Raw genomic sequence first — 11,376 nt, 5'->3', positions numbered from 1 at the left:
GGGGCTGCTGGAGCCAATCCCAGCTCACATTGGGCGAGGGGCCGGGTTCACCCTGGACAGGTCACCAGTCCATCACAGGGCCAACACACACAGACACACACAGTCCGACAACCACTCACACTCACACCTGCACTAAAAAAAGGATTTTGTGATGTAATATTTATTAGGTTAACTGTCACAATATTCACTTTCTGATTGTCAGTATCAGTAAGAACTGGAATTATTCAAGTAAAACTATATATGATATTCATGTAATAAATAAACTGTGTGGGAAGAGTAAGTTTTACTGTGTATTTTCACACAACATTCAAAGGTTTCAGAGTCATTGCACATAAACGTAGAAATACCAAGCGAGTTTTAGTATTTGCTTTTGAATCCGCGCCAAGAAGACCCCAAGAAGATGACGACGGTGGTCAGGTGCGATGGATAGATCATCCTGAAGGTAAGTCATAACAACGGTGCAGTTCGATTCCCGGTGTGGGCAACTGAACATGTCTTGGTTAATTGGTGACAGGTCATGGACTGGGCAAGGCAAAGTAGACCCCCCCAGGTCCTAGACCGGACCAGACCAGACCACCCTACATAGAGCCAGACCTCCGAACCCCCCAAATACCAAACCGGACCAGACCAGAGACCAGATCCCCAGAGACTAGAGTGGACCAGATGAGAGACTTGAGCGGACCAGACCCCCAGACCCCTAACCCCTAACCCAAGTAGACCAGACCAGAGCCCGGACGCCCAGAGACTTGACTGGACCAGATCAGAGAATAGAGACCAGAAGCGGCCTCCTGAGAGTACTAAGTGCGACGCTGAGTGCAAAGTCAAACGAGAGTCACTCCTTCAAAATGCTGAGTGTTCTAATCATGTGCACCTGATGTTATACACCTGTGTGTAACTGGCTTTTTTAAGTGGGAATAAATGTGGCGGTGTCCAAGTGGTTTTCACATTTGAATTTCTGAACTGATCATTACATTTATTAGAAATACCATTTTGTGATTGAACACTAAAGCAGATCTAAAATATCAGAATATCAGAATAAACTTTGGTTCAGGCTGTTCATTTTATCACATACAGAATAAGTCATACTTCCACCAGAGCTTCATTCTTGTAAAAATTTTATTTTACTGCACTTGTTTCTTTTTTTTATTGAGTCCCCAGCCTCTTAGCAAAGTGCAAAGGTTGTGATTGTTGCGATTGTTTTTTGATTTCACCCAGTTCAAACCTCAGGTTGTTATTGCTTTAAGGTGCTTTTTGCCATCTGTGACACCTGTAAACAAAGAAAGAGAAATGGTAACAGTTTCTTCTTCTTTTTTTTTTTAAAGACATGTTATATCATGTTATGTTTACACACAGCACACTGATTTCAACCTGGTTGTCGATGCACCTGAACTGCCAAGTCCAGAGTGTATTATAGAGGAAAGGTCGGTGATCAAAGCGGTTGTCGTCAGGACTGTAGCCCTCAGCATGGTAAGATGGCGTCACTGTGGTCATCTTGTGGCGGTTCACTGAGTACATCCGGAAAAAGTGCTTCACCTTCTGGGCCACCTGATGAAAATTATTTTTTTATTTTATTTATGATGATTTTTAGATTTATAACTCTCGGCAGCGACAGTTAAATACTGTTGATTAATAAGGATAATAATTCTATAACGACAATGCTTTAATAATTTGTTCTTTCAGCAGGTAGGGATGGTAGGAATCATAAGGGGCCAGAGAATTGTGGTTTGGTTAGCAGCCATGGGCAGCGACCGGGGCAACCCAACCCCTGGACGATGAATCTGGCTATTGGGACACTGAACATCACCTCACTTTGGGATAAAGAGCCTGAGATGGTGTGGGAGGTTAAGCAGTACCAGCTAGAGACAGTCAGGCTCACCTCCACGCACAGCCTGGGCTCTATATCCAAACTCCCTCAGAGAGGCTGGACTCTCTTCTACTCTGGAGTTGACTGCAGCGAGAGGCAGCAGACCGATGTGGTCTTACTCATAGCTCCACAGCTCAGCCACCACACAGGAAGTTCTCCCCTGGGGACTCCATAGTTCTACTGGGGCACTAAAATGCCCATGTGGGCAGCAAGAGTGGGACCTGGAGGGCTGTGACTGAGAGGAACGGCCTCCCCAATCTGGACCCAAGTGGACTTTTAACTAGACACAGTTTGTCCACAATGAACACAATGGCTGACACATCCTTGGGCGAACGGGGTGGTGGTCCCTCTTTATAAGGAGGGCCAGAGGATTTGCTCCAACTATAGGGGGATCACATTTCTCAGTCTCACTAGGAAAGTCTATTACAGACTACTGTAGAGAAGAATTTAGAAGACAGGTAAACCTTGGATTCATGTACTGGTCCATCATGGTAAAAAAGGAGCTGAGCCGAGAGGCCAAGGTCTCGAATTTAATGGTCTATCTATGTTCCCACCCTCAACTATGGTTAGGAATTCTGGGTCATGACTGAAAGGATAACATCCTGGATAAAAGTAGCCGAAATTAGTTTCCTTCGCAAAGTGGCAAGGCGTTCCCTTGACAGGTTGAGGAGCTCTATCACATGGGTGGAACTCGGAGTAGAGCTGCTGCTCCTCCACATCAAAGCCAGCCAGCTGAGGTGCCTCCTGGACACCTCCCTGGGGAGGTCCCACCAGGGACTCTTGGCTGGCCTGGGAATGCCAGGGGTGTCTGTGGAGAGGGATGTCTGGGCTTCTCTGCTTAGACTGCTGCTCAACCCAGTCCCAGATAAAGTAGTGAAAGTTCATTGATGAATTGATGTCTTAACCAAAGAAAATAAAAATTTTAGCCAAGCAGATCTGTAGAAAATATGGAATCCATTTTGTTTTTTTGTAACCAACTGTTACACAAAGGAAAGGGCTTGTATCTAAACTTTATCTGACAGAGGGTTACACTGACCTCCATGGGTGACAGCAGATCCTTCCAAATATGAATGAGCTTACAGAACATACTAAACGGACCACACTTGGAGATCTTCCTCAGTCGCCCAATCATTGATAACTCTGAGTAAGTCATCCCCATGTCTGCCTGAGGAGGAAGAGGTGGAAAAGGAGAACAGAAATAAAGTAAAAGCTTTTTAATGATCATAAACCAGTTACATCTTTCAGGTATATAAAAGAATTCATACGGTGGTTCTTGATCCTCCAAAGTTATTGGGTAGCGTTTTGATGACTTATGAGACTGGTCAGGAAGCATCTGTATATAATTTAACAATGACTAGGTAATGGAGCTCTCTCAGACAAAGAAGAGAGGGACGGGATTTGGTTTATGATTGTGTAGGGCTAGTTTACTCTTCAGTCACTTTGGATTTGATTGGATGCCAGCAATCATCTGTGAGAGCCAAATTCCATTCAGCCCCAGAATATTTGTTTTAGGCTGTAATAGGAGGAAAACATCAGACACTGGGTCAAAACTGGTGCTACAGACTTTTCAACCTGAGACTTGACTGCATGAGTTTTGCGTTGTTTGAATACCTGTGCCCAGTGTTCGTGATGTGCCAAGTGTATTTCACTTGACAACAAAGATTGACTGTAAATGTTGTTCTGTACTTTGTATAAGTCAATGATTCTCACATTTTTTTGGTCATTCTCCTCGTTGGACATGCCCCACCTGCCCCATCGCCCCAACTAAAGGCTAATGAATTATGCCAAGCTAAAATTTTTCAGATTTGATGAAGTAACATCAAGGAACATCTTCTTTGTATTGCCAATTTTTGTGGTCTGCGTCACAAATTAATCAGCTCTGTGATGTTATAGCTCACACTGTGGGAAAGCTTGTTCATGCTTCCACTGCAGTTAAGGTGCCAACATTAATCATTATTTTCTCATTTTAGTTCCAGGTTACATTTCTTCCCATTTCTCCTGTTTAATGTACTTTTCATTCAGGCTACATGTAGGCTATTAATGAACACTATATTTGTGCGTGGGTGGGTTAGGGTTTTGCTCTGAATGTATCTGAATCTCTGTTGTAAATAAAGAAAGGCGTTGATAAACGAAAATTTCTTCCAGTTTGTTGCTCCCCACCTGCCATGTGTGTTGGTTGCCCAACACTTTGAGAACCGCGGGTGGAAGTAATTCTAAAAAAGGGACAGTAAAATGCAGCCTGCAGCAAGTTACTTTCTTCCATCTGGACTACGTTGCAGTAAAAACACTAAAGATCGTAATAATTAAAATGCTCTTTGTGACCGGGCAAATCTGTCTTACCTCATCTGTCTGCGACACCTGACCATCAGTGAGTGGCTCCAGTTCAGCTGTGGGAGGAGAGGCCAGGATTCTGCAGAGGAAACCAAACCCACAGACTAATTAAAATATGAGTAAAGTAGAACAGTAAGAACAGTGGGACTGGTCTATGCCTCAGACATTTAATCAGGACACAGGTACTGACATGTAGGATACCTGACAGGGTCCTCACCTCGTCAGAGCAGTGAGCTGGAACCGCTCAGTACAGTATAGCAGAAAGCTCTTAAGGTCTGTCTTGCTGATGCCTCCTATTGGGTTGATGTCAGCACTGGAGCAGTCATACTTGGTGAAATATCCTGTGAGACTGAGCAAGCGGTGTTAGGCTCACTAAATTATGTGTGAGAACAGACCACATTTAGCTGCAAAAAACATTGCTGGCATGTATGAAGAATTCTGTTGAGAAATCAACAACGTCCTCAAAACAAACATTGAAGAACCAGAGATTTTCAAACTAAAATGGATGTGGTAACAGCATTTTGATTAAGGTATCAGTTACAAGCAGGCACTTGCAATATTTACCCCCATATGAATATGCTGAAATCTGCACTATTTCATGCGATGTTCTGATTGCTTAGTTTTTAAGTGTGGGTCTGAAAACACTCACACTGGAACAACTTGCAGCTAAGTTTGATTATAATGGCTATTGGCGCAGGCTGTTTGGTAAGAAAAGCGGCTCATGAATCATGTGTGAACATGTTTCACAGTGTGATGTGGCGACATCTGACCGAACAGACGTGTGCTCAGGTGATACCTCTCGTCCACATTGGCAGATCCCAGAACCAATAACCCACCAGGTCTACCTGAGGCCCACAGACTCAGCTGGGCAAACAAGTAGGCTAAGACCATCCTAACCCGGGCCTGGGAACACACACACACACACGAACACACACACACACACACACACACACACACACACACACACAGGAAGTGAGCACCAAGCTATTTGTGCTGCTCTTTGACCACAGTTGTTCTGCTGCTGCAACACTGTGAAGATGGTGGTTAAACTGAGAACAGAGCGAGTTTTACCTGTATGTTCTGCAGAGCCAGGTTTTCTCTATGACTTCCTCCATTGACCCGAAAGCGGGGGCACATTCCGGTAACCATTGTGAATATACCCAGAATGCCTTTCACTGCCATGTCAATGTTAATATTCAAGTGTGTGCTACAAAGCAAGTGACAAAAGGAAAGGGTTGGCAGTAACTATATTTACGTGCACAAAATTTCTTCAATCTGATTACAATTCAGATTCGAGTTTTACTGTTTACATCAGTGGTAGGCAACCTTTTTAAGATCCCTGATGTCGGCCTTGGAGTTCATTTAAAAAGACAGCTAACACTGTACTTCCAACTGTAGGCCTTTTATTTGCCTCTATTTTAATTATGTGCACTTTGGTGCAACGTTCAAATTGATGCAGCCAAGAAAAGACTGTAATTAATTAACATATCAAAAATAAAAATTGACAGAAAATTTTGAACAAGGATCCAAAACGCTTTTATGATGTTTAACTTTTATAGTGCCATCAATTGGGAATACAGGGTTTAAGCATATATACATCTGCAGTGAACGAGTTGCAGGAATTGGAAAGAGAACACAGCCATTTTGAAGTAACATTTTAAAATGTAAATTCTGTATGTATGTATGCCACACACACACACTTGTCTTTCACCAAGGTAAATAAAAAATTATGAATACATTTATATATATACACATTAACACTGCAATGACAATAACAGCACTGACTTAGAAATATAGAAATGTTGGAGTCTGCATACCTTCCAATCTGACAGGCCAAGTCTTTGGCCCTGTTCTGTGTCTCGCTTGAAGAGTTTTCACTGGCCATGTAGCAGGTGGTGAAGATGCGACCACAAAGTTCCCGTGCTTCTTGTGGACAGTAGGAGTCATCCCCCACCACCCTGCGGATATCAGATAGCACCTGTGTGTCTGAATAACACAGCAGAGAGAGAGAGACAGACGGAATCAAAAGTGTTTGGAGTGTTTTGTGATAATGAACACATGACACAGCAAAAAGGTTGGACCCCTTGCAGGACTGGAGCTGTAACTCAACTGATCCTACTCTTTATTCTTCTCTAATATGTATCATTTTTATCATAATGATATTTTACTTCCAGCAGAAGTGAAATGACCAAAATCATAAACAATGTTAATCAATGTTAAGTTTTTCTTCCCCAACGGTGGTCAAATGCTGCCACGTGTTTCAATAGTTTATTTCTCTCTTCATTATTGTAATGTCTTAGTTGTGTAGTACTATAGTACTACTTTAAGATATAAATGCATAAACACTGAGCTCAGGGTTCAGCAACTGCGCAGAGCGAAGATACTGCATATGGTTATTAGTCTCATGGTATTTTATGTGAATGAACATTAGCAGAGCACACTTACTGCTGTCCTTTACAGCCTGGCATAGCAGCACACACATAGAGTGGACAATGCAGGCAGTGGAGGAACTGTCGACACCTCCGCTCAGAGGCAGCAGGAAACCAGTCTGCAATATAAAGACTTGTGTGTGACGCAATCCTGTCAAATTATAACGCACCTTCATTTATACATCATCTGCTATTAAAATTATACAGTACGGCAGCATTGTTTCCAGTGTGTGTTCCTTCTAACCTGTCCACTTCTCCTCAGGTAGTCCCACAGCCAGCAGGCGGGTCCTAGACTGAACGACACAGATGTCAACAGCTGGGCTCCACACTTTTCATTTCTTTTATTAAAAAAAAAAAAAAAAAGGCTTTACTGCTTCGTACCTAATCTCTTCCTCAGGTGTATGAAAGTTCCATATTATTGGCTGGTGGGTAGGTAGGTAGACATCATCACAAGCGGATAAAGAAAAGTCCACTCTCACCCTCCGGCAAGGTTTATGTTCAGACTCCTACAAAGGAGCAGAGTGACGATAAGGAAACAGGCCAAACAATCAGTGATATGGAAACAGAAAAACGGCCGAGAGAAACTTCCCAAAATGAAACTGGTAGAAGGTCAAAGATGAACTTTAATACTACACGATCAGAAAACAATCTGATGGACGAATATGGGCATTTAAATCTTTAAAATGTAGGGTTTGCCCATCCCTTTGAGTTTCTCAACTAAAATAATTAGCAATAACAGCTCAAATGAACCAGCTCTCGGCTCAGACAGAGAGACCAACTGGTACCAAAACGTCCGGGTCTCTGTGTCTAATTTCCTTCATGACAACTATATGGGGCTGAATTTTCAAATAATTCAGCTATTTTTATTAAGATTTCAAGTGATATACAATTTGGGGCTCTTTTAAGCCCCTTTAGGTTCTAAAGGCACTTTTAAAAGCTCCACTATGTTCACCAACTGCTTTCTGAATCGGTCTACTGCAGGATGGTTCATCAGAATACTTTGAGTAACCGGAAAACTTAAATTTGGAAATCATACTCCCTGAAATTAATGAGCTTTAGTTATAATCAAGGGAAATATGTAAAATGAAGAAAAAAAAAATAATAAGGAAGCATGATTTTGTCAACTTCATGGAGGATGGTGCTGTCTCACCAAGAGAGGTTGGCAGAGTTCTCCCCTGAAGCTGCGCACGTCTTCAAGGTCAACGGTGGCTGTGACCACCTCCTAACACACACACACACACAATTTAAATTTAACAGACACCAACTACAATTAAAGGTACGTTTCGAGCTAAATTTGGCTCTTACCACATCACCAAGGGAAAACTGTGCTCCCCGTGCAACAACGTCCCCATTGATGGCAACCATGGCACAGCCATCATAGTAGACACGGTCACCATCACATCCCCTCTGGTTGGCATACAGGTAGATACCGCCGCTCTACATCAACACAACCAAAACACTGCATCCGTCATTGTTCCTCTGTGCATCTGTACGTTTTGCTTACATTTTTATTTCCTCCTGCGCTCATTCTACCCCCCTCCATCTCTCTCTCTCTCAACCCAACCAGTCGAGGCACATGGCTCCACCCACCCTGAGTCTGGTTCTGTCTGGAGAGTTTGGTCTACTGCTTTATATGTGAAGTGCCATAATTTGACCATCTGGTGTGACAATTTCCTTTGGTGACTTTGTCTGATATTCCAAGTGGGTTGTGAATATTTTATGAGTTTCGTCCATATTTTGTCTTACGGATAACATATTTATGCTCTACACATGAGATGTGCTGACATTAATAGATCAGCTGATTACTCGTAGGGGACGTGTACCTTGGTGGTGGCTGACTTGATCAGGTCGACTCTCTGGTTGGCTTTGCGGAGCTCATGGTGGCTAGCAGATGAATTGGTAAAGATTTCAACCCCATCGAGACCCATGTTTACGTGGGGGCTAAGAGAGAGTCAGGTGTAAGCCAGGAAGAGTTACTGCACAGAAAACAACATGACCCAGGCAGTCCACCTGTTGCTCTACCTTCGAGGGTTCCAAAGTTCTGCGCATATCTCGGTGCCAATACAGGTGTCCTTTGTGGACAGCACACAGTCACCAAACGGGACTGTGTCCTGAAAATGGGAAAAAGAACAATGATCACCCAGCTTGTAGCAGTCAAACGGCAGGCAGGCTCTGAGTAACTGACAGATTTTTGATTTTTTTTTTTTTTTTTTTTACCTGCCCTGTTACCTCCTGGATTATTCTAGGCAGAAAATATTCTTCCACATTCCTTCAGAAAACAAACAGATTCACAAGAAAACAGGATTAAAAAAAAAAAAAAAACAAAACATTAAATAACCTGATCGGTACTTTCAGTGTCCTCATGAAAGTAAAGAGACACAGTGATGATGTCTAATATATCACCGACCTCTGCAGATTCCAAGGTGAGAACCAGCGCAGCTCTCTGTAGATCCCTTGATTGGCCATCAGCATTTTCGGTCTGATCAGCAGTATCTTTCTACAGGATGGAAGGAACATGTTGACTGACAATAAACGGTATCTAAGTGGATGTGCCTGCTGTGTTGACATACCTGTTGAGGAACAGGACTCTGCAGTTGTAACGCACATTTTGATGCATGATGGGCCTGAGAGGAAGAGGACATAGATGAAAAGCCAACCAGCTTTCACTGGCTCTTGTTTCCTGGTTATCTGGTTTCTCTGATGAATGTTTGAAGGCGATACCCACATTCCCACATCACAGATGATGTCCTGCGTGACAGGCGATTCCAGAAGCTTCCTCAGAACCTGGAAACTATGGAGCAATGTGTCCGACTCATAGAAGTGATCTGCACAACCATACCCACTGTAAAAAGGTGGCAAACAAGAAGAGACGGCAGGTGATTGAAAACTGGAAATGTTAGAAACTTCTAGTTTTGCAAAAATAACTTAATGTCAAGGAAAGGTACATCTTGGGTTCCCCACCATATCTCCAGCTCCGGACCCAGTCGGTATTTGGCTTGATGAGTCTTGGCTATCTCAATACCTGCAATGTAAAAATTGACAAGTAGGAAAAAATATGGATCTCACTGTGAATTTGGACTTGACAGATGTGAACAAGCTGTACACATACTGATTCTCTTCTACCTTCAGCTATACTGAGATACGGCGTAAATGAGGAGAGAAACTGAAGGGGAACTGAGACCAGCTGGTTTCTGTCACCTCCAAGTCGACACCTTTACCATACCAACAAAAGACCAGGGGTCTGCAACCTTTATTTTGAAAAGATCTCCGACCAATGAGCGTTTTTAAAGTGCCAACACAGCATATACACACTTATACACACAACACAGTTTATAACGTTTTATATGCATTTATGAAAATTCTGAACAGAAAGAAAAAAACTGATATTTCACTTTTTATCTGACATAACAAAGGAAAATAACATATTCTTAAAAAGACAAGCAAAAAAAAAAAAAAAAAAGTCTAATATGAGGTTTAATAAATTAAACCCAGAACTATTTCAGCCATCTGTGGGAAATTAATAAAATGGACTAACACAGCTGAATAAAAACTAAAACACACAGCTGAAAACATTGAGTAAACATTGTTCAACATTAAAGAGAACAGTTTGTTTTTAATGACTACATGTTATTTGAGTGTGTCGTCATCCTCTTCTGTTTGTTTGTTTGTTTGTTTTTGTTTGTTTCCTCAGTCTCAACACAACACACATCAGCTGCAGGTCTAAAAGTCCTCTCTTTTGTCTGTTTCTTCTCAAAGGTCCCAGACAGCCTGGTCTGTCGCCACACTTACTCTTTAATATTCTCTCATAGTTGCCTTCAAAGTCCAAACTCCACTGATTCAACGAGCAGGTTGCGACAGTGACTTTCCGCCCCATCGCCTCGGTGCTCAGCTCCGACAGGGCTCAGACTTTCTACGCACTTCCTCCTCTTCATCCACGCCTCCCGTTTCTTCTTCCTGGAGGTTTTCCGGTACTTCTCCTGCAGGACGATGTTTTACTGCCACCCTCAGTTTTAAATCGTGGTGGGAGTTTTGGCTCGGCTCCTTTTTGCTTCCTTTGATTTTCTGTTGTTTGTAAAATTGTTTGTAAAATGAATTACTAATGTAAATAACATGCATTATATTAAAAGTTGTATGATGCATGTTGTTTTATTTATACATTTAACAAAGTGTACTTGGAGGATAATGTTACAAATAATAATCTTTAAAGTACTAAAACCCAAAGATGCAGTCTCTGGTTGAATGGATATCATTTATATACTCTTAACTATTTACATTGAAACAAAACAGACAGGTATACACATTTATACAACAGAATATAAATTAAAATGTTAACAACAAAAAGAAAATGTTTGTAATAATAGTTTGTAGTAATGTACACACACACACACACGGATATGTGTGTGTGTGTGTGTTTAATTAATTTGTATGATTAATCTGATTACAATTTTTAGGCAATTAAACATATCTTTTGCCCCCACTAAATGAAACACAATGATGAATGAATATTAATCATGACAAATGTAAATTAAGCCACAGGGGTCATGAGATTATAAACGTGTGTGTGTGTGTGTGTGTGTGTGTTAGAGTCATGTATCACCAGTGGTGAACATTTTACCTGTTAGTTCATCATAATTACAGCGACAACAGAGATGACAACCTCCATTCAAATTCATCATGGAGAGCGCCACAATGAAGTAACAGACATTACTGTTCTCCAAAACATGGCACCTCACGTTGTGCATATGTGAAAAG

At 41.9% G+C, this 11,376-nt stretch overlaps 1 protein-coding gene across 1 annotated transcript; it reads right to left on the bottom strand.

Annotated features, from left to right (window-relative positions):
• Nucleotides 1-587: 587 nt before the first annotated feature.
• nadsyn1 (NAD synthetase 1) lies at nt 588-10,537 on the bottom strand. The gene is made up of 21 exons (XM_029499080.1): nt 10,414-10,537; nt 9,586-9,646; nt 9,350-9,466; nt 9,195-9,248; nt 9,032-9,121; nt 8,842-8,893; nt 8,647-8,735; nt 8,448-8,565; nt 7,930-8,061; nt 7,775-7,846; nt 7,006-7,130; nt 6,869-6,917; nt 6,641-6,743; nt 6,013-6,181; nt 5,267-5,402; nt 4,992-5,098; nt 4,413-4,544; nt 4,205-4,274; nt 2,901-3,029; nt 1,369-1,545; nt 588-1,267 (listed from the first exon to the last, which is right to left on the bottom strand). Exons 1-21 carry the CDS (start codon nt 10,496-10,498, stop codon nt 1,232-1,234), a joined length of 2,103 nt encoding a protein of 700 aa, XP_029354940.1. The 5' UTR covers nt 10,499-10,537; the 3' UTR covers nt 588-1,231.
• Nucleotides 10,538-11,376: the final 839 nt, after the last annotated feature.

The sequence above is a fragment of the Echeneis naucrates genome, chromosome 3, assembly GCF_900963305.1.
Source record: "Echeneis naucrates chromosome 3, fEcheNa1.1, whole genome shotgun sequence".
Classification (NCBI taxonomy): Eukaryota; Metazoa; Chordata; class Actinopteri; order Carangiformes; family Echeneidae; genus Echeneis; species Echeneis naucrates.
The sequence above is the reverse complement of the archived record's forward strand: the minus strand, read 5'-3'. Positions and strand labels throughout refer to the sequence as shown.